The sequence below is a fragment of the Euprymna scolopes genome, chromosome 15, assembly GCF_053919585.1.
Source record: "Euprymna scolopes isolate OS-2025 chromosome 15, ASM5391958v1, whole genome shotgun sequence".
NCBI classification, from domain to species: Eukaryota; Metazoa; Mollusca; class Cephalopoda; order Sepiida; family Sepiolidae; genus Euprymna; species Euprymna scolopes.
The window spans coordinates 77,353,597-77,375,878 of record NC_136496.1 but is presented as its reverse complement, the minus strand read 5'-3'; the positions used below and the strand labels follow the sequence as shown (position 1 = coordinate 77,375,878).

Below are 22,282 nucleotides of genomic sequence, written 5' to 3'. Positions count from 1 at the left end.
TGCATCTGTATGCCAGGAACCACAGAGGTGACCAATGTCAAGTCTTCCAGCATCATGTTCTGAAGAAGCCACTTTATATATGAACCAATTACTTGCAAGTTCTGTCGGTTGGAGAGACATTGACTAACGAAGGCAGTTTCATACTTATGTTGTACAGACCTCACTAAATATATTTGCAGTGATTATTATATTTGTTGATATCATAATATTGTTAATATGATATAATATTGTTAATGATATCTATATTTCAATAACCAAGAATATATGGTGCATTTTTGGTACTGGTGTGACTTGATGATCGTCTTTGTGATCACGGTCCTGGATATGACCTTAAACTATATCCAATGGTGAGGCCCCAGCTTGTGGGGTTTAGGGAGTAGAGCCATCCTTTAATTACCATTGCTCCCAGGTCCACTCTGACCTGGAGTGGTAGTACCTGTTAGGGTCCCAACTATGTGTTAAATAGAACCCAACTTGAAAAAAAAACAAATATATTGTATTAAAAAAAACTTTCTTCCAAATCACTGGATTTGGCATTAAATAACCTGAAATGGGTTGATATGCTGTAAAACAAAAACAAACAACAATCTTTGCTCGTGCTACGATGAAACTGTACAATCTGTATTATTTGGATTCTTCAGACTACTGTTCTCCTCTTGAGTGTCATTTTCACAATGTTTCGTTCGCAATAATATCAGAATAGTACATCTATGAAATTTCATCAATATGAGAACAGTCTAATTAAATAAAACCTTAAGTATGTGTTAGCTTATCTTAATTGTGCTTAGGAACTTGTTGTGGTCACTTATGATTCTGAGTAACTGCCAGTTGAGATACTGTTTTAAAGTGATGAATAATGTAATTTCAAACTGACAAAATGATTCAAAAATTATTTCAAATCTTTCAAAGGGTTATAATGTAATAGGTGATCAGCGTTTTTTTTTTTTTTTTAGTTTCACGTTTCGTTTGATGTTATAATGTAATAGGTGATCAGCGTTTTTTTTTTTTTTTTAGTTTCACGTTTCGTTTGATGTCATCTCTGACCTTCAGCTGTATCTTGTCAAACTCTGGAATCTTTTTATCAAATGTGAGAATCTGCACGGAATTTCAAACAGAACCCTTTATTTTACCTATGGGGGTAGCATGCTCTCATTCCATAAGCAATGACTAAGTAGAAGTCCCAACTAATTCGTGATTATATTTTGAGTGTCACACGCACAGAGAATTGAACCTCTAGAACAGTAACTTTACAACTAAATTTTATTAAGTACTCAATTCGCTATGCCACAGGTCCTTACGGAAAGATTCGCTATGGTATTGGTATCGTTAGATAAACAAGACATCAAACAGGCCTTTATTTTACAGTCCACAGTAATGTAATACCTTAAACCATTTTTTATTTTTTGTTGGTCTCCGATTTATCGGAGAGGGACCTATGTTTTCAGTGGCGTCCGTTAGTCCGGACGATTCCCGGATAACCGTGCATTACTTTTTTCTGAAATTTTGCCACAAGTTGTACTTCAATATGTAGATGTGCACAACAGTTTTTTTTTTTTTTTTTTTTTCTTTTTTTTTAACAAAATTCTAGTTACACTCCCAGGGGCTTAAAAGAGGACAAAAATGCTCCAAAATGGCAAAAAAATGACACTTTTGGCCCCATAACTTTTTATCCGTCCATTAGATTTCACTGAACCTTGGCCAAAATGTTAAGGCAATTGTTCCAAATATATATTCAGTATCGCTGACCCTGGCAAAATTCTGGTTTGCATTTCCTGGGGACTTTTAAGGCTAAAAATCACTCCTTTTTGAGGCTCTTTTTTCATATTTGTCCAAAATGTGATTATGTATGTCTGTTTAGTGGTTTTTATTTTTGCTTTTTTTTTTTTCTAGTGTTGAACTCAAATTTACATGTCTTAAGGCCTAAAACTTGGCCGTTTGTTCATTTTTACAAGGATTCAGTGCCCCCATGGGCACAAAAGAGGTAAAAAAAAAACTCAAAATAACCCTAAATGGACAAAATTGACATTTTTCAGATTAACTTTTCATCCATTCATTAGATTTTTGCAGAAACTTGACAAAAACATGGGCATACATGATATACACCTGATGGAAGTATCCCTGACCCTGGGAAAAATCTGAGTCACCACGAGTCCTGGAGGTTTTTTAGGGCTAATATGTGGTATGGAGCAAAAGTTGAACTTAGTTATTTTTCTGACAATTTTTGAAAAAAAATTTTCTGCTAAAAGTTGTCTTTATCAATTATGTAGCACTTTTTTCTTTCTTTTTTTTTTTTTCTATTTTTATTTCACTTTTCCGATTTCCTCACCACTCCCCCCCTTCCCCACAAATACGTGAAGGTGGTGGTGGTGGTGGGACTTAGTCATTTTTCGAAAATTTTGAAGAACAATTTTTATTTTTAAGTATAATATGACATGGTTTGCAAGTTTGTTTCAATTCTATGCGAAAATGTTGTTTTTCCCCTAAAGTAGTGGCTGGACTTAGTCGTGTTTTTTTTTTTTTTTGTTTTTTTTTTTTGTTTGGTTTTGTTTTTTATATAAAAATTGAAAACAAAAAAGAAATTGCCTCACAAACCACGACTTACTCATTTTTTGGTCATCCATCCCTCACATTTCACTCATAGAGGGGGACCACACACATGCGGCTTGTTCTTTAAAATGTAAATTTAAGTTTACAAAGAAAAATGTAAATTTGCAAAGAATTAGTGGTAGTAGTTGTATTGGAATAACTATCCAGAGAATTTCAGTACTTGCAAAGTCAGTATCAACAAATACAGTCTCAGAAATGCTTGTGGCACAGTGGTTAGAGTACTTGGAAAAATCATTTGTAAAAGTGATATTCTGAAGATTGAAGGTTCAATTCTCAGTGTGGTCAACCGAAAAATGCAATTGCGAATTACTTAGGACCTCTCTCCAGTCATGGCTGACGGAACAAGAGCATGCTACTCCCGTGAAATAAATAAAGGGTTCCGTTCAAAATTTCGTCCAGATTCCCAGAGTTCGACAGAAATATTCCTTGAGCCAGACAAGATACACTTGAAGGTGAGAGGTTACATTGATCGAAACATTGTGAAAATGACACTCCAGATGAGAAGAGTAGTCCGAAGAATCCAAATAATCAATCCTCATCTAAAAAATTTACAAACGTAAAATAGTACACAAATATGTAAATTGGTTAAGCTCTGTGTGTGTGTGATACTGTTGCGTACCATATGAATAGGAATACTAACATTGTCCATTCATAGCTGTCTGCTCGCGTTACTCCTCAGCAATTTATTTACTCTCACTCAGCTTCAATTCGAATTTCTTTAATTTTTCCCATGGGACTTCATAGCCGTCAACTGTCCCAAACTGGAAACTGTTGTCAACTGTCACACTCAAGACTATTCCTGTCATAAAGTTATTTCTTCTTGTGTTTTTTCAGACTTCTTTTTCTTTCTCTTGCCGCCCTCTCCGTATTCGGAACAGGGGGGTTCAATAATATCAGAATAGTACATCTATGAAATTTCATCAATATGAGAACAGTCTAATTAAATAAAACCTTAAGTATGTGTTAGCTTATCTTAATTGTGCTTAGGAACTTGTTGTGGTCACTTATGATTCTGAGTAACTGCCAGTTGAGATACTGTTTTAAAGTGATGAATAATGTAATTTCAAACTGACAAAATGATTCAAAAATTATTTCAGATGTTTCAAAGGGTTATAAGGTAATAGGTGATCAGTGTTTCTATTTAATTTTTTTTTTTTTTTTTTTTTTTTTTTTAAGTAAATCTATATAATTCTAAAACTCTGTAGCCCTTGCTTGCATCTTGTCTTCAATGATTGGGTGATTCGATATTTTACAAAACGGTATGACAGGTAAATTTTTATGTGTGTGTGTGGTCGTGGCTTAGAGGCTAAGGAATAAGGGTGGAGAGTTGTATGTTTTGTTTTCAATTCTTGCTGATGGAACCCAAGTCATATATAGATATTTTTTAGTTTTGATCTCACTACTATATATTAGGTTCAATATGATAATCGATAAAGAATTGTCTCTAATAATAAATACAAATCATATTTATGCGTATCTTACAACCAGGCGGTCTGATAGTAATAAACGAAGTGACTTTTAAAACAGGCAGAGATTGGAGTCTATTAGATAAGACTCTTTTTTTTTTTTTTTTTTTGGAGTACTAGAGAGACTAGTGGCAATGCATGGGCGAATTGTGACTTTATAGAGATACACGGCACTCTCTGGCGTGAGTAATTTTCTTTAATGACTGCAGCACAAAACGGTTACTATTCTAACAATCGAATGCTTTGTGAACCTAATTAAGGGAGAGGTTTCTGTAATTATGCAAATGAGATGATATTGAAAATAACTGTATTATTTGGATTATGTGGACTATTGTTCTCATTTTCGATATTGTTTTGGCTGTTTTGGCTGATGTCACCTCAGACCTTTTTTTTGCATATGTCTTGTTGAACTTGGTAATCCGTATGGAATTTCAGACTGAGCCTTTTAGTTAGGGGTAGATTGCTCTCGTTTTGTCTGTTTGGGTGCAGGTCTTAAGTAAATATGTTCTTTGTATCGCCTGTACTAAGGATCGAACCTCCAGAAGACTGGCACTTCGAACTGAATATAACTCAGCACTTTATCCGTTGCACCACAAGTAAATATGGTTTGAGACTTTGACTGACAAAATAAGAGCACACTAGCCCTGTAGATTAAATAAAGGGTTCAGTTTGAAATTCTGCATCTTTCATAGCTAAGAGAAAGAAGGCGAAATCGCATATTTACTTATCCAAATGAGTTCTAGTTTTGAAAGTCCTCTGAAGTAAACGGTGTTGATTAATTGGTGGACCCCTTTCATTTAATTTTTTTTTTTTTTTTTTTTTTTTTTTTTTTGCTAATGACAACAAACATAGGATTTAAAACCAAACAATAATTTATTAACATAAAATGTATTTTTTTTTTTTTTTTTTTTTTCAGAAAATATTTTCAAATTATAAAATCGTTTTATATAAGTTAAAAACAAATTTGATCAATTTTTGTGGTTTTTGGAATATATCATCTTCATTCCAAGACAAGTGGGTGCTCAATAAAAATTTCTCTTTATTTTTGTTTATCGCCATCAGTGCAAACCTGAATAAGCACTAAAATAATTAATAGTGAAACGTGATTTTTATGAATTAATGATCAGTTATATTTTTATTTCTTAAATACGTTTATTTACAGAAATAATTACTATTGAATGTAAAAGAAATTTTTTTAAATATCTGAATATCTACTGTCAAATTTTGATCTACAAATTTGAAACTTGATATATCGAAATCGCAACTTTATAATAGATAAAAACCAAATTACATTTATTCTGAAGGTTCAAAATAACCTTCAGAATAAATGTAATTTAGTTTTGTAGCTGGTAAAAATAGCTGCTCAGGGGTTAAAATTGAAACTTAGCAACTGTAAGTCAATTTAATATGTATTCTGTGTATGCGCAAATATACATTTATACATTTAGCTGCATTTGTAATGTTTTGATATGAATGTGTCCTTAGGTCTTAGGTCAGTGAATACGGCTGTAGAGCTAATTATTTCGGTTTCAATTCTAACTGATGATACCTAATTCATTTTTTCTGTTTCTTTTTTTTTTTTAAAACATACATACATACATATATATATATATTTATCTATATAGTAACATGATAACGTGTGTGTTATTTTCTGTGTCACACTTACATCCGGGTTGTTTAATTGTTATGTACTTCCATTTCTTGTCATAAATAATTTTACCAAGAATTCTTCATAAGTTCCGGTTTCGATTATAACTGATGGCATTTAAGTCATCTATTTATTTATTTATTTTTTTTTTTATATATAAATAATTTTATCAAGAATTTTTCATAAGTTTTGGGTTCAGTTTCGATTATAGCTGAAGGAACTCGAGTTATATATACATATATCTTTTTCATAAGTTTTTATTTTGGTTTCGATTCAAGCATATGGATGTATTTTTTTTTTTTTTTTTTTGAAATGGCAACTTTATAATAGATAAAAATCGATAGAACATTAACTCTATAATAATAATAATAATAATATATACGAAATCTGCAAGAATTAAAATATCATATTTAAGCGTACTTTACGGCGAGTGTTTGGGCTCGCTTAGGTAAATATTTTTGCAGTTTTAACAAAAAAGCTACAATAATATCAGAGCGTCTCCATTTACACTGAACATCTACAGAATGTCAACATCAATATATTGCATATAAATGAGTAACTTGTGGAATTTCCACAGGTCCCGCTAGTATTAATTAATACTTTTGAAATTCTAATAATCAATATAGAATTGGTTTTATAATAATAAATACAAATCGCACAAATGAATTAAAAATATGTTATCATGTGATATCTTATGATCAAACAATGGTGGATGGCCTGCTAATGATAAAGCAAAATAAATGGTTAACACTTCTGATACGTCTTAGCATCAAAAAAATAAATGTTCTTTTAAATTTAGGAAGATTCAAACTGTTCAAAGTTTTTAAAATTGATAACATGCGTCAAACTTTGATATCTTGTCACAAATTTCTTGTTACATGCGACATCTGACCACACATTTCTTCTAGATGCCATTTTTTTTTTTAATCCCCCTCCCCTCCGGATCACAAAGCTCAAGTAATAAATGAAATGCTTCATCCATTGTAACGAACAATTTCCTGATTCAAGTAGTCCAAGGCTTTTAAACTTATTTTCAACATCACACATGACTTCAATATCATCTTCATCATTAAAATCTGCTTGTTCAACGATATCACCTGCATTTCCATGTGGCGTTTGACCACGTCTTTCGGACACAATTTGTGTCCGTTACTTACTCTGTTCTTTCACCTGATAACAAGGATCAAGCAATGAATGGAACGCTTCGTCCATTGTAACAAACAATTTCCTGAGGACGGAGTCTGTACCAAAGGCATCAGCGATGTGTCCTTGGGGGTTTGTCCGCTGATGGCTATCATGGAAAATGTTATTTAAAAACGTTCCACAATAGATCAAGTGAGGGCTTGTGGCCACAAACGGTTTTAAAAGTAGAGAGTTCAAATAAATGGCATAGCGAAGGCAACTTTGAAATTGGCTAAAACTATGAACGATCGCAATATCAATTTTTTTCCTGTAATCTGTTGAAGGAAGGCCACACATTTTAATCAAGTTTTTCCCAACCAAATCCAAATCTTTCTTTTCACAATCCAACATCAATTTAACAAGACTCGATGGATCCATCACAGTTTCCTGCATAGAAGCCTTTTGCTGGGGACTATGCTGGCAAAATACTTTAGCCCATAAATACAGGATGCATGTAACGAGACCAGACACCATCAACTTTTGTATTTTAGGAGTAGAATTTTTCACCCAGTAGACAATAGTCGCAGCTACGAGTTTTAATTCTGTTGGAAATGTTTCCAAAAACTGCGTTGAAACACCCAATGCTGATAGTAAAACTTGTTTGCGGATGTCCAAAGATGATGTGAAAATATCGTTGAGAGCTGGAAGGCGGCCGAAATTGTTCAGTTCAAAATTGGTTTCACTTCACATTTCTCAATATTGATTCCATTTCGATCATATTCTTCAACAGATTGTTTTGATGCTGGCAATTTGTCCATGTCGTGTAAGATGAGGATGCCATAAATCACCTGTCTGATATGACGAGAACATGCATGACTTGATTCCCACTCAAGGTTTTCAACTTGGCTATAAAGAACCAACGATTGCTGATGTAATACTTCAAGACAAAACCTGGCAACATTACCACGGTTCGATGATTTCAAAAACCACTGGGGAAGAGGATTTCCGTTCGCCTTCAGCATATTGGTTGCATTCACTGAGAATTCAAACTGACCTGTCTCAAAATATTTTTTCATGTTGAATGAGGATTCCAATTCCTTATAGCAGTTCACAGTGTCCTGCATTATTTTTATTGCTCGATCACGTTCTTCGTTTGCAATGAATTGGGTTACATTTCCAATTGCTTCAGAAACACTCCTCTGATTTTTCAGCCAATATAATAAAGATAACGTTATTGAACATTTTTCTGTGGCAGTAATTTTTATACCAAAATCTGCAGGTGCTTGTTCCAGGTTGTCAAGGAAATTTGCAAAAAGCCTTTGTTGATCATCATCACGCCAGCTACTGACACCTCTTAACAAAGGTAACATGGTTATGTCAAGTCCTGGAAACATTTTTGTAAAATTCTTGAAATCATAAAAATTGCAATATAAAGAAGTAATCGTCTTACCGGTGCGTTCATTTTGTATAGTTTTTATTGGAAAATTCATCTGCTCTAAAAATACAAAACCACCTTCGATGCAGAACATGAAGAAATCACTGTCACTACTCAAAACAGGACATTTCCATTCATTAGCCAACATTGCGATATTTTTCTTAACATTAAAATCATCGACCACAAACGGAATTCCAATTTCAACAATGATATGCTTAAATGTTTCAAAACCAAGTTCTGGCACAAGTTTTGCATTTTTTCCCTTGGTAATTTTCTGAACAGCGTGTATATTTCTATAAGCTTTGTAAATGTTCTGATTCAACTTTTGGTCCAATTGTTGACAACCATTGAATACAAGGTAAGGAGAAATGCCACATTTTCTTAACAACCCAAAGAAACTTTTTACTTTATCAGCAAACACATGGTAATCACCACGATATTCATTAGAGATGCCAGATTCCAACTGAATAAAATAGTACAAGTTATTAGCGTCGATCACTAGCTTCGTGTCATGCAGATAATATTTTTTTATCAATGCACGCTGTGATGTCATGAATCTCCACAAACCATGAACACCCATTATTTTTTATTAACTTTTTTTTTTCGGTCTTCTTTTAAGACAGCTTCAACAGGTATATTTTTCTGCAATGAAAAAAAAAAAAAAATCAGTTAATATTAAAAATTCTTGTCGGCAAATAGGCATACCGAATAGAAGTATAATATATTTATATAGAATATATCTCGCATCTCTAAACATGCACTTCTTCAATAAAAATTAAACTAAAAAAATGTTACTTTCTAAATAATCGGCAATTAAAATCGGCACGCAAATAGCTATAAAGTAGAACCCTAGGGCACATACACACACCGAATGGAGGACTAGTATTTGTAAAGACTGTTTTTTTTTTTTTTTTTTTTTGCTCTCATCTTGGCTGCTATTTTTACAATGTTACAGCTGATGTTCTGATACTATCAATGTTTCTTCTCCCGCCACCCACTCCAAGTGTTAGGAATTTTTTTAAAAAATTACAAAAAAGGGGTTAATAAGTTTTATTAGCTAAAAAAAGGTATAAGAAAGTCACCAAAGCACACAAAAGTAACTAAAATGGGATTGTTAATCAAGGTGCAGCAGAATTGGGAACAAAAGGACTGAACAATAGTGGTCAATACATTAAGAATTAATTGACTGGCAATTTTAGGAGTCTCCATGACATTAATAGCCTGGTTAATGCGGTTTTGAATTGGATGCAGTTTGTTTGTGCCAGGAAGTGCAAAGGGGTCAACAAAGGTTACCGATGAGATAGATGAAACCCATCATTTCTGTTGACAGAGCGTGCACTTGCATTGCAAGACAGGCAGTGAGTGTATTTTAGGTGTGAGCCGGTTAACGAGAATTACGGCCCTCACACATACACACACACCCTGATATAAATAGAAATGCACATGGGGATTTTTTTAGTCAGTTGAAAGTTGAATTCGAGCTTTGAGTTCAACAAACACAGTCGTCAGATGGAGCATCTTGTTAAGCAATGGGAGGCGGCTTTGTATGGAAGATGAATCAATAGAGAAATTCCTACCCTCCTTCTAAGGATAGAGAACAGGGGCGCGCCATTTGACCATAAGACCAATAAAGTCCTGATTGTCCAGAAAATAAGCCTTGTGTTGTTGTTATTGTTGTTGTTATAAGCTCTTTGTTCTAAGTCGACACGGTCACGTGATGCAACAAAAATATAAAAAGATATGTTTCTGCTTTTATTTTATAAATCCCCTAAAAAGTGCTGAGTCAATGAGGTGCCGTAAATATAAATATTTACGGCACCTCATTGACTCGAAATAAGCAGACACCATCCTTTTTCTTCCCTTGCCCCATAGAAACGTAACACGAGTTTTGGAACAGTTTATGACAGGAAAAGTTTATGGACAAGCTTGGGTTTGCAACAGTTGAAGACAGTGACCAATTTGACATATTTAAATGCCAGTCATGGCTCAAAGAGGCCTCAGCAATTTATGTAATTGTGGACGTTAGCATCCAGAGAGTCGATGGTGTCACACACACACACACACATTTTATTTTTTATGCTGTTGAAAGCGTGTGCACCCCCTTGGCAGCTGCCAATGTGAGAGACAACAACACGACTAGAAGAAAAGATAAAAGAGAAGACCCTGGAAACAACGTTAGGTCGGGAATCAATGGAGAAATTTTTAACAGAATCCTTTATTTAATCCATGGGTTAGCTTGCTCTTGTTCCATCAGACATGATGACTTATAAGCTAAGCTTAGTGACTGAGTGTAGTTGAGCACAACCTGAAGATACTTTGCGCTGAGGAGATACACTGTTGTGCAAAACTATTATAAATGAGCTATAATATTTTGAAAATGAGTAACTGTATCAGTGTCTGTTCCTTGTAATGTGGTCCTTTAAGAAATATTTATAGCTCTGGTATTGCGCTATTGAGCTATCTAAATGTAAAACTTTGTGTCATTATTTATACATTATTATTACCCTAAGTAGTTAAATTACATATAAAAACATATATAATGTTTTTATATGTAATTTGACTACGTATACTAACTATCTATATATCTGTAAAAGTGAAAGTGTCTGTCTGTGTGTGTACATTTCCCTACACAATAACTCTGTCAATTTTCAGTCTACAGACTCGAAATTTGATGGACAGGATATTGAGATTCGGGAAAATCTTTGTAATCGGTTTTCGGACAGAAATTTGGCTGTTAAGGGGTCAAAGTTCAACGATTTGACCTTTGAGAACTCTACCAAACTCCTCTACGAATTTTGGGTCTAAACACTTGAAATTTTAGATGTAGGTTCCTTGGACATGAATCTAACTTAATAACTTGATTTGAGCCCAAAACAATAAATGTTAAGGAGTCATAATAGAGGCGAAAGTTACAAAGAAATTGACCTCTACGGTCTCTACAAAATTACTCAGACAATTTCTGGTCTAAACATTTGAAATTTTACATAAAGGCTATTCAGAGATAGGACAAGCTTTTTAATCGGTTTGGGTAAAAAAAATTTGAGCTACCAATATATAAATGTTTGTTTGCAAGTCTGCCTAAAACTTTCGACAGAGGCGATGGATTTTCACAAGATCAGTATCGTTTTGAAGTTCGACCTTTCAGACGACAAATACCGAAAAATTGGCTAAAAACATTAATTTCTTCACCTTCAACTGGATTTTCAAAATCCATTCCCTCTTTTCGATTGTCTAGCCTTAATTTAAACCTACGTCACTTCCGGTTTGGTGGTGGTTGTAACAGCAAAGATGTCACTTTTTTTTCTCGTTCTTTTCCTCCTTCGCAGTATGGGTTTGAGCCTGCCTTCCTACTACCACTTTTTTTTTTTTTTTTTTGCTCAACATACACCTCCAAACACCCAGACAACGCTGGGCTCCTAGGCTAGTATATATATAATTTGAACATTCCAAGTAGAACAAATTATCAATCTTCATTTTAAAATTTCAAAATATTATCTATACTCCTATAAATTTTGGGTTTTTTTTTTTTTTTTTTTTGATATTCATATTAAAAACCCTTTTTTCTATTTATTTAAAAAGAAAATGCAACTTTATGGGTTGTGGAATTGCATTCATCTGCAAAAGATCTAACTAATTTGCATATTCTTTTAAACATTCATTTTGATTAATTCCCTATTAGTTTTTTTTTTTTTTTTTTTTCGGTTTTCTTATGGGATGATCATTTTTAGTTAAAACGTGTAATTATGTTGTGTAGTTGTCTTATTTAGATGACGAATGTTATATATTTGTTGAGAGTTCATATTAGAGGGATAGAGACATATCGGTATATATAAAGAGAGACCGGGTACATTTTAATACAGAGCCGGGAACATGTAATGCACATTGAGAGGGGGATAGATAGAAAGAAGAGAGATAGACATTTATACTGTTCTGGGAGTGTTTCTATAACATATATTTTCTTAACACATATGTTTTAGAGATGGATCAATTATCAGTTCTTTTATCGTAAAGAAGAAGGAACGGTCATTACGTATAATAGCTGAGGGAGACACATTCTTAAGATGACAGAGACACATTACTTAGATGGGTTCATACCCAAAGTCCATTATACAGACAAGTGGAACACAAGTTCATATAAATACAAATTCACAATATCTTTGTTTGTAGAATGACATAACATAAGACGCTGTTACAAAATATGATGGCGTCCTTTATTTCTTCGACCGGTCAATGATTTCGCATCAAGGAATTCAAAGTTCTACATGATTTCAACTTCTCCTTTCGCTTCCAAAGGGAGATCCCTTCTGACCAAATGTCAGCTCTCCTGTCCGACTCTGCCTGACCCCCTCTCCTCTCTGTCTCGGCACTATCTCTGGACTCTCTCCCTTTTCTCACTAAAACTCTAACTATATTGACAACTCCTCTCTTAGCCATGACGTCATTGCCTGACCAAAAAACGTGCTTATCGATCCCGTGGCCTGACATGCCTCATGTGTCTAAAATATGCACTGTTCCTCACATGTCTATCCCATTCTGTAGACTGAATTCTTCTAACCTATTTTCAGCCCAACCTATTTTCCAATATGTTTAACATTTTCTATTGTTCGGATCTAGATAACCTCAATTTAATTTAATTTTCATAAACAGAATTGAATCATCAAATTCCTTTTTAAGCCACATATCTAAACTATTTTATGTGAAACTAAACACTGGGTAATTCTACATTCCATTTTCCAAATTTCATTTCAGAATCTATTTCTAAACCTAGATTACCAAGTTCAATTCTCGATCTATCCTATCTCCTTTTACTTACTTACATGAACAGGGGACTTGTTCTCGTAACAATTATATTCATGCAGATATTCTACAGGATTTATACTTGCGTAATATTTGCGTAAAAGGTTATAGTAAACAAATCTCTTTCTATATATATATTTATGTATGTGTCTACATATTTATTGAAAAAAGTTTTCCTACCAACTGTCAGTTTTTTTGGTCTACACACATAAAACTTCATATATATGGTATTCAAACCCATGCAAAACTTTATATTATGGGGAATAATCATTACAAAAGTGTGAAAATTAAAGAAATGGAATTTGCCAGGTGAAGGTCGAATGGTGGTATTACGACTATGCATGCGTAACGTAGTAGCTATTGATTCATGTTTTAATTTTTAGACTTGCAGCAAACATGTCTTCATAGGTTACTAGTTAACGTCAAAGGAAAAAATATATTGTAAGCTAAACGTTTTGATTCTTAGTGGTGGCGCACGAGTCATTCTTTTCTTTTCTTTTTAAATCATTACTATATATTGGGTCCAATATAATATAATAATAAATCCGAAATTTGCATTAATTAAAATATCATATTTAAGCATATTTTATGACCGGCCAATGCCGGACGGCCTGCTAGTGCTAGTATAAAATATAATTTAGAGTTGATTTTAAAAATCAAAAAAGCAATTTCTTTATGACAAATTTTTCAATTTAACAGTAATTTTTGAAAGCGTAAAAGTTTGATAGAATTTATGCTTTGATCTAGATTTTTGTGGGTTTTTTTTCTAAAGTATTTTATTATTTTTAAATGACTCTTTTCTTCATATTTCTCATATATAAAGCAAAGGCATTATTTCCCCTATTTCTTGCACTGTCATAGCTTTTCTAACAAAACATGCCTAAAAATGTTCAGTAATTGAATTTTGACAAATCTGTCTGTCTGTCTGTCTGTCTGTCTATCTATCTATCTATCTTTCTATTATATAAAAGGAACTTTGTGTGTCGAAGTTTATTCCCTATGGACTTCAAAACGATTGGACCGATTTTTATGAAATTTCAAAACAAAGTGCTTGGCAGTCTGCTAAGATAAGTTTTGCATCGGAATGTCTCTGACAAGTATTGATAATCAATAGTCAAAATAATCCGATGAAAGAAGGCCAAAGTTAGCACCTTACACAGCCTAAAATCACAAGTGCATTTGAGAAGTTCTATTACCATACTAGCTGAAGTACCCGGCATTGCCAGGTTGTACATGATATATTTGAATATTTTGTCCTCATAGATTATAATAAATATAGATTAAACAAAACAAATTTATAATGGTTTCTTTATCCACACACTCCATGTGGTGGGAGCAGTAGCACGTTTTATTTTATAGAGGTCTCGCCACTAGAGCTAATTGTTTTTTATAGTTTAATCTTTTATCTTTTTATTATTGCATTTTCAACCCAAACAAGGTACATTGCCACTTCGTTGTAGGGGGGGCTACTATCAGGGACATAAGCATCGGGTTCTGTGTAGGAAGTTGGGCAGCAAGATGTCGGTTCATGTTACACTTGAACTTCTGCATGTCAGTACAGTTGGGGAAGCAGGGACCCGGAAGAGAGTTCCAAAGTCTAGCTGTTCTGTGGAATAAACTACTGGAGTAGAAGGCTCTCTTGCATCTAGGAATCTCTACTGTGAAGGGGTGGGATTTAGCTGCTTGTTGGGTTGTCAGGGGTATTTACGTCAAGGGGGCACAAGTGCTTGCAGTTCGTCAGAGCATTCACCGTTAAAGTACTTGTAGAACAGGCAGAGAGATGCAACTTTTCGTCGATGTGACAGAGGCTGAAGTTTAGCTGACAGTTCAGGACCTATCAGATTGGCGACTCTTTTTTGAACCTTGTCTAGGAGTGAGAGACTAGTGGCAGATGCACCAGCCCAAATATGACAACAATGCTCCATACATGGGCGAATGTTGGCCTTATAGAGGTATAGGATACTTTCAGGCATTAATAGCTTTCTAGCACGGTAGAGAGAACCCACCTTCTTCGCAGCGGTCCTGGCAATGTTTTCAATGTAATTGTTCCAACTCATGTATCCTGTGAACATTAGCCCGAGGAGTTTAAAAGATGTACTTTCAGATAAAAAATCATTGGCCATTACTATTGGCGGTAGGGAAGGTTTCTTGTAATTATTGAAGGAAACAAGTTTAGTCTTGGCAGCATTGAAGGTGACCATCCATTTTTGTCCCGATTCCACCACGGATCGGAGGTCTTCCTCTAGTGTTTCTGCCATTTCTTTAGATATGTGTTCATTTGTTTTCCTGTCATGTCTGTTATAGAGCGTGGTGTCATCAGCATACATACCTATCTCACAGACAATTTTGTCAGGGAGGTCATTTATGAATATAAAGAATAATAAAGGTCCAAGGATAGACCCCTGAGGCACTCCCGCATTTATATTATATTGTTTAGATGTACGACCGTCAAGGACAACCTGGATTTTTCTCTTATCTAAGAAGGATCTAATTATGTTATGTATTCTACCAGTGATGCCGTGTGATCTGATTTTCTTGAGAAGACCCTCATGCCATACCCTGTCAAAAGCCTTAGATATAGTCGTTCTTTCAAAATATGATGTAAGATTTTTAGTGCATATCTGAAAACTGTTAAATCTCTTTGTTTTAACTATTTAATATACAATATATATAAAGATGACATTAGTAATCAATTCTGTTAACGAAACAATTAAAATTTAGTTTCCCCCAGTGCATATCTGAAAACTGGTAAGTGAACCTGTAGCATTAATTTTGAAGAACCTCTACATAAACAACATTTTTGGTGTGACCTCTAACAGGTGTGCAAATGTAGAGGTTTTCGGGACGTCCAATGCATGAGCAACCAACATACAACTGGCCATGAGAAAAGCAAGGTGTCTGAAGATTAAGTCCAACAAGCTGTAAGCTTTGTCCTTGAGCTTTATCTATAGACATGGCAAAAATAATTTTTATTTGGGAATTGTAAAGTCTTGAACTGAAATGGCATGTCAGAAGAATTAAGAGGAATCCGAGGAATTAAAAGATTTTATTGCTAACCGTGTGTCATTGCACAATTTAGGTGGATCAATATTTCTTAATAATATAACTGGGACTCCTTCCTTCAATACCAGGTTATGATGTGGCATTCCAAACAATTGTATAGAATTTAGAAATTTTACAGGAAATTCTGCTGCCTGATCTTCATCAATAACACAATCAATTGATTGATAAGAAGGCTCTAATCCAGGCAACTCTTGCAAAAGATTATAATTGATCAGTTATGTTACCATGAAAACAATGTAAACATTTTTTAAATAATTTTAAACAATGAATACTTTTTAATGATAAACAATATTAATAGAAATAGAAATATTAAATAATCAGAACATATAAAAAAATGAAACAATATAAATAATTATGAACTATGAAAACGTTTTTAAAGCAATATAAAAATAGAACTTTGATAATTTGAAACTATGAAAACCTTTTAAAAAACTTTAAGTTTAAACAATATAAATAGAACTTTTTATAATTTTACACAATGTAAAAAGCTTTATTTTTAATTCAAAATTGAATCACGTGGTTATTATTGAATCACGTGATTATTATTAAATCACGTGAGTAGTTATAAACGATAAAAATTAATATTAAGCGTGCATATTCTATTGCGACTTTTAATAATCTTAATGTGTATTCTCTTTCAATTATTTTGAAATTTATTAATTTTCACGTGTATTCTCTTTCACAACTATGACTACCACTTTTCACATAAAAAACTATACTATTTAATAATCGAAAAACTACTTATTTGTGGAAATTAAAATGCGATATTCGTTTTCAGCATACCAGAAAACCAGTAAGAGTCATTTTAAAGAAAAATGTTAAGGTAGAAACCAAATAAAAATTTACTGTTAAAAATTACAAAAAGTTTGGTAGCTATGTATTTTATATACCGTGCTGAAATAACGTTATTGTTTCGAAAGCCATTCTTAACATGGGGAATGGGAAGTATTTTGTAAGTATTCTCTGCTTCCACCTAACAATTTAATAAAAACAAAAATATCATGAAACTTGAATTTAACCTGAAAAAAAAAACTATTTTAAAATAGCACAGTACCAAAAATACATAAGCACTAAACTTCTAGTTAAATTGGTTAAAAGTAAAAAATAAAAAATACAAAAAGTTCTGTTTATATTGATTAAAAAGAAAAAAGATTTATATTGTTTAGAATAATAAAAAATTGTTAATTCTTTTTTTTTGTTTTAAAAAAGTTGTTTTCATATTGTTTATTTTTTAAAGGAGTTCTGCTTACTTTAAACTCAACTTCTGAAATACCGATATCATTGTTTATATATTGTTGGCATAGTAACATAACGGTGATTAGGGAGTTTGGTTCCTTTTATTTGATAGAGGGTTCGAGATTATTTTGCACTTAAACTCCCGTCTTGATAGAATTTTTGGTACTTGTGCAGTGTATGAACCATGCTGAAATAATAATGTTATTATTTAGAAAGCCATTCTTAACTTGGGGCGGGGGCTTGTTAACTATTGTAAGAAATTCCATTACAACCACCATCTTTCTGGTTTAGGCCGCCTACACAGTTCTAGTTGCTGGTCCGTGATTGGTTCATTTTGAATGAGTCAAGTGAATTGCTTGGCGCCCTTTTTGTATCATGCTTCTATTTTTCAGTCCACGTACAGAACTTGGTAAGGGAAGGGCTCCTTTTTTAGTAGCGCTCAGATAAGAATGGAGCTACGTCAATTTCTTCATGTTATATCACCAAACTGTTGGTGAACAAAGGATTACATCTCTACAAGCAGAGACACGTTTATATTGCTGAAATATCCTAAGTACAGGATAATATCCATTAACATTTCTTCATGTTTATATTTACCAAATATTGAAATATCTCAATTCAATTAGAATCCCAGCGACTCGCATCATGCCTAATTTTTTTTTTTTTTTTTTTTTTTTTTTTTTATTCAATTTTCACCCCAAACAAGGCACAGTGCCACTTTGAAGCAGGGGGCTACTATTAGGGACTTAATTAGCGGGGTACTATGAAGGGAGATGAGTAGAAAGATGTTTGTTAACATTACACTTGAACTTCTGCATATCATTGCAGTTGGGAAAGCAGAATCCTGGAAGGGAGTTCCAAAGACCCGCAGTTCTGGGGAAGAAACTATTGGAGTAAAAGGCTTTCTTGCACCTAGGGATCTCTACTGTAAAGGGATGAGACTTAGTAGCTTGTCGGGTTTGTCGGGGGGTAGTTACGTCGGGGAGGTACAAGTGTTTGCAGTTCGTCAGAGCATTCACCATTAAAGTATTTGTAGAACAGGCAGAGGGATGCAACATCTCGTCAATGGGACAGATGCTGAAGCCTAGATGACAGTTCAGGACCTATCAGGTTGGCGACTCTCTTTTGAACTCTGTCCAGGAGCGAGAGACAAGCAGCAGATGCACCAGCCCAGATGTGACAACAGTACTCCATACATGGGCGACTGGTTGCCTTATAAAAGTATAGGATACTGTCAGGCGTAAGTAGTTTTCTAGCACGGTAGAGGGAGCCAACCTTCCTTGCAGCAGCCTTGGCAATGCTCTCAATGTATCTATTCCAGTTCATATTCCCTGTAAACGTTAGGCCGAGGAGTTTAAAAGAAGTACTTTCAGGCAATGTGTTCTTGGCCATTGCTATTGGTGGTAGAGAAGGTTTCTTGTAGTTATTGAAGGAAACAAGCTTAGTCTTAGCAGCATTGAATGTGACCAACCATTTTTGTCCCCATTCCACTACGGATTGGAGGTCATCCTCTAGAGTTTCTGCCATTTCCTTGGATATGTGTTCATTTGTTTTCCCCTCATATCTGTTATAGAGAGTGGTGTCATCGGCAAATATACCCATCTCCGAAACAATTTTATCAGGTGCCAACATTCCCGACGAGAACACCATGAATATACATGGATCCTTTCGAGGAAAAAAGAACTACCACTCCAACAATAGGAGTTTATACTACCGGCTCCATGATATGGAGGCAAAACTGGCCACCGTTTTGCAATTGGACTGTACCATGACCAATGACTTTGTTTTACTTTTATTATTGAATAAATTTTGAGTGGAAGGTAAGGCTTTTGTAATTTGTGGTTTTCTTTTGCCTCTGCCAGGGAGTAAATTGGTTTGTGAGAATTAAATTTCTCACACTATTTTGCACTTTCACCGAACAGTTTAATGAAGAAAGAGAAATTATTTCAAGAAAAAGGAAGAAGCTATGTAAATTAAGGATATTATTTGGAGAGAAGAAACTTATCAAGGAAACAGGTGTATTAATTCAAAGAGAAAGTAATGTCGAGTGACACTTGTATCGATGCGAGGGCGGGGATGGACGAAACTTTATAAATAAAATGTAATTTTTAGAGCAACATCAAATTTTATTTACTTTTGTTTAAAAGATAATGAGAAAGAAAACTGTTTATGTTTTAATGATTGCTTTTCATGTCAACCTTTCATGTGTTGAAATAGTCTCGTAGCGGTGTTTGAAATAAGTGGCAGACGGTAATCTGACTATTTTGGTGGATTTTCATCAATCGAGAATTCGAATGTGAATATATGTTTTGTTTTTGTTATGAAAATCATATTCATGGAAATTATTTATCCTACTGTAAGCGAAGTATGTCGAAGATAATCGAGTGCATGTATTTTTATGATAAATGTAAAATATAAAATACATTAGACATTTTATCTGATTAGATATTATTTTTTAAGAAATAAACCTGTATTTTGTGTTGGCATAATGTCCTGGGTAAGAAAGCTCTGTCGGAAAAGCTAAAAATAGTAAAAACGCATACATTCAGAAAAAATTGGCAGTTTCTGTTTGGCATCAATAGTTGTTCATCTAATCGACAAATGAATAAAATATAGATAGGTATGTTTCATAAATGCCATGTAACATCTGCAAATAAGAAAAAAAACGCACGCATACGAAACGTAAGAATTTTGGGTACTTGTGCAGTTTACGAATTATGCTGAAAGAATAACGTTATTTAGAAAGCCATTCTTAATATGTGGAAGGCGGCTTTTTAAGTGGCCTGCACTTTGTGCAGTGTACGAATTATGCTGAAAGAATAACGTTATTTAGAAAGCCATTCTTAACATGTGGACGGAGACTTTTTAAGTGGTCTGCACTTCCATCTAACAATTTAATAAAATAAAAATAAAAAAAAGATACCATAAAAATTTAATTAAATTTTGAAATCATATCTGAAATGTAACACGGTGTGTACACTGCAAAAACACCGAATATTTCTTTGTAATATTTCTTTGTAATTAATAATTGTTCATCTAATCGGTCAAATACTAATAAAAGACATATAGGTATGTCTTCGATACGTGAATAATAAAAAGATATATTTACAAAATCAAAACTGCGGGTGAAATTTACGTATTACTTCATTTTTTTGGATCAAGTAAAGAATAGATACCTTGTAGCAGACGACGCCACCTGGCAGTGGCCGGCGCACATTTCAACTAACACCGCTGATTCGACCTTGACATTGGCACAAGCACATGGCGTCGGTTGTTTGTAAACATGTCAAATAGCAAACATGCTTGAATATTCGCCAGCAATTTTTTTTTTTTTTTTTTTAATATATTTACAAAACCTTTGAAGATTTAAAAGAAAAAATATATATTTACAAAACATTTTTTAAACAAGTAACAAAACGAACGTATTTAAATAAAATATATTTAAATAAATGGGTGTCTTCTGTTTCGGATTTTTGCGACCAAGATTTTTTAAATCTCGATTGTTTATACTTGTGATTTTATTATGCATAAAAATTGCCTCGGCCTAGAAGGATTTCTCTTCACTGATCACCGAGATAGATCGCACTTTAAATAAATATTGAATTGTATTAAAAACGTACACAGAAAAAAATGGCCAAAACAAAAAAAAAAGAAAAAAGAAAAATAAGGTGTTAAAGAATGAACCTTTTTTTTTTATATAAGTTTCATTCAAACAGTCTTTATTTGAACTTAATGGACTGGGTTTGTGTGTGTGTGTGTGTGTGTGTGTGTGTGTGTGTGTGTGTGTGTGTGTGTGTGTGTGTTTTGTATTTATTAACTGTTTTATTCTTTTTATTAAACAAAAATAGAACATAAAAAGAATAAAACAGTTATTAACAAGTGCTGTAAAGACACCCATTTATTTAAATATCTTTTATTTTTTTAAAAAATTTTGCTCGCGAATATACGTCAAAATTTTATATTTTAAAATATTATTTTACAAATATATTAATTGTCGCTGAATTTAATGTTTTAAAGAATAATTAAATAAACATTGAATTGTCTTAAAAACGCACACAGGAAACCTTCCAAAAAAAACATGGTACATAAAAATCAATCTTGGTCGCAAAAATCCGAAACAGAAAGGAAGGCACCCATTTATTTAAATATCTTTTATTTAAATACGTTCGTTTTGTTACTTACTTAAAAAAATATTTTGTAAATATATATTTTTTCTTTTAAATCTTCAAAAGTTTTGTAAATATATTAAAAAAAAAAAAAATGCTGGCGAATATTCGAGCATGTTTGCTATTTGACGTGTTTACAAACAACCGACGCTATGTGCTTGTGCCAATGTCAAGGTCGAATCAGCGGTGTTAGTTGAAATGTGCGCCGGCCACTACCAGGTGACGTCGTCTGCTACAGGATATTTAATCTTTACTTGATCCATTTTTTTTTATTAATACAAAGACATATCAAAAATATATAGCGTCCTAACCTGATGCTGTTTTAAATGTGCGCATGTGCAAAAAATGTCGGCTAGTGGCTAATGTATTTTACATGTAAATTTGCCGATGTCTGTGTGCGTTATTCATGTAAGTAACAAAGATATTACTTGCTATAAACCATCCTTAGTGCATGACTGCATGACTGCATGAATAGTATCTTCTGAGACTTTTTAGTGTTATGTGACCAGTAGTTTAAGAGTTCACCTGTTAGATATTTACACACACACACAGACGTCTACTGTTTTATTTATATAGACAAGCTGAAAGGCCCAGCATTATTTATATAGACAAGCTGAAAGGCCCAGCACATCAACGGTAAGTTCTTTGATATGACAGGGGCGCGTTCGAAATGCATGTTTTTGTTTAAAACACAATTTCACCATGATACTTGACTTTTTCATATTCAAACCATATATAAAAA

General features: G+C 33.5%; 1 protein-coding gene across 1 annotated transcript; it reads right to left on the bottom strand.

Moving 5' to 3' along the window:
• Positions 1 to 4,927: 4,927 nt before the first annotated feature.
• On the bottom strand, positions 4,928 to 21,663 carry LOC145293922 (single-strand DNA endonuclease ASTE1-like). Its single transcript, XM_080140745.1, has 2 exons — positions 20,551 to 21,663; positions 4,928 to 8,920 (listed from the first exon to the last, which is right to left on the bottom strand). Exon 2 carries the CDS (start codon positions 8,856 to 8,858, stop codon positions 7,566 to 7,568), a length of 1,293 nt encoding a protein of 430 aa, XP_079996871.1. The 5' UTR covers positions 8,859 to 8,920; positions 20,551 to 21,663; the 3' UTR covers positions 4,928 to 7,565.
• Positions 21,664 to 22,282: the final 619 nt, after the last annotated feature.

Bases quoted from the DNA above. Each gene is read 5' to 3' on its own strand.
- LOC145293922 (XM_080140745.1), bottom strand. From the start codon at position 8,858: ATGGGTGTTCATGGTTTGTGGAGATTCATGACATCACAGCGTGCATTG.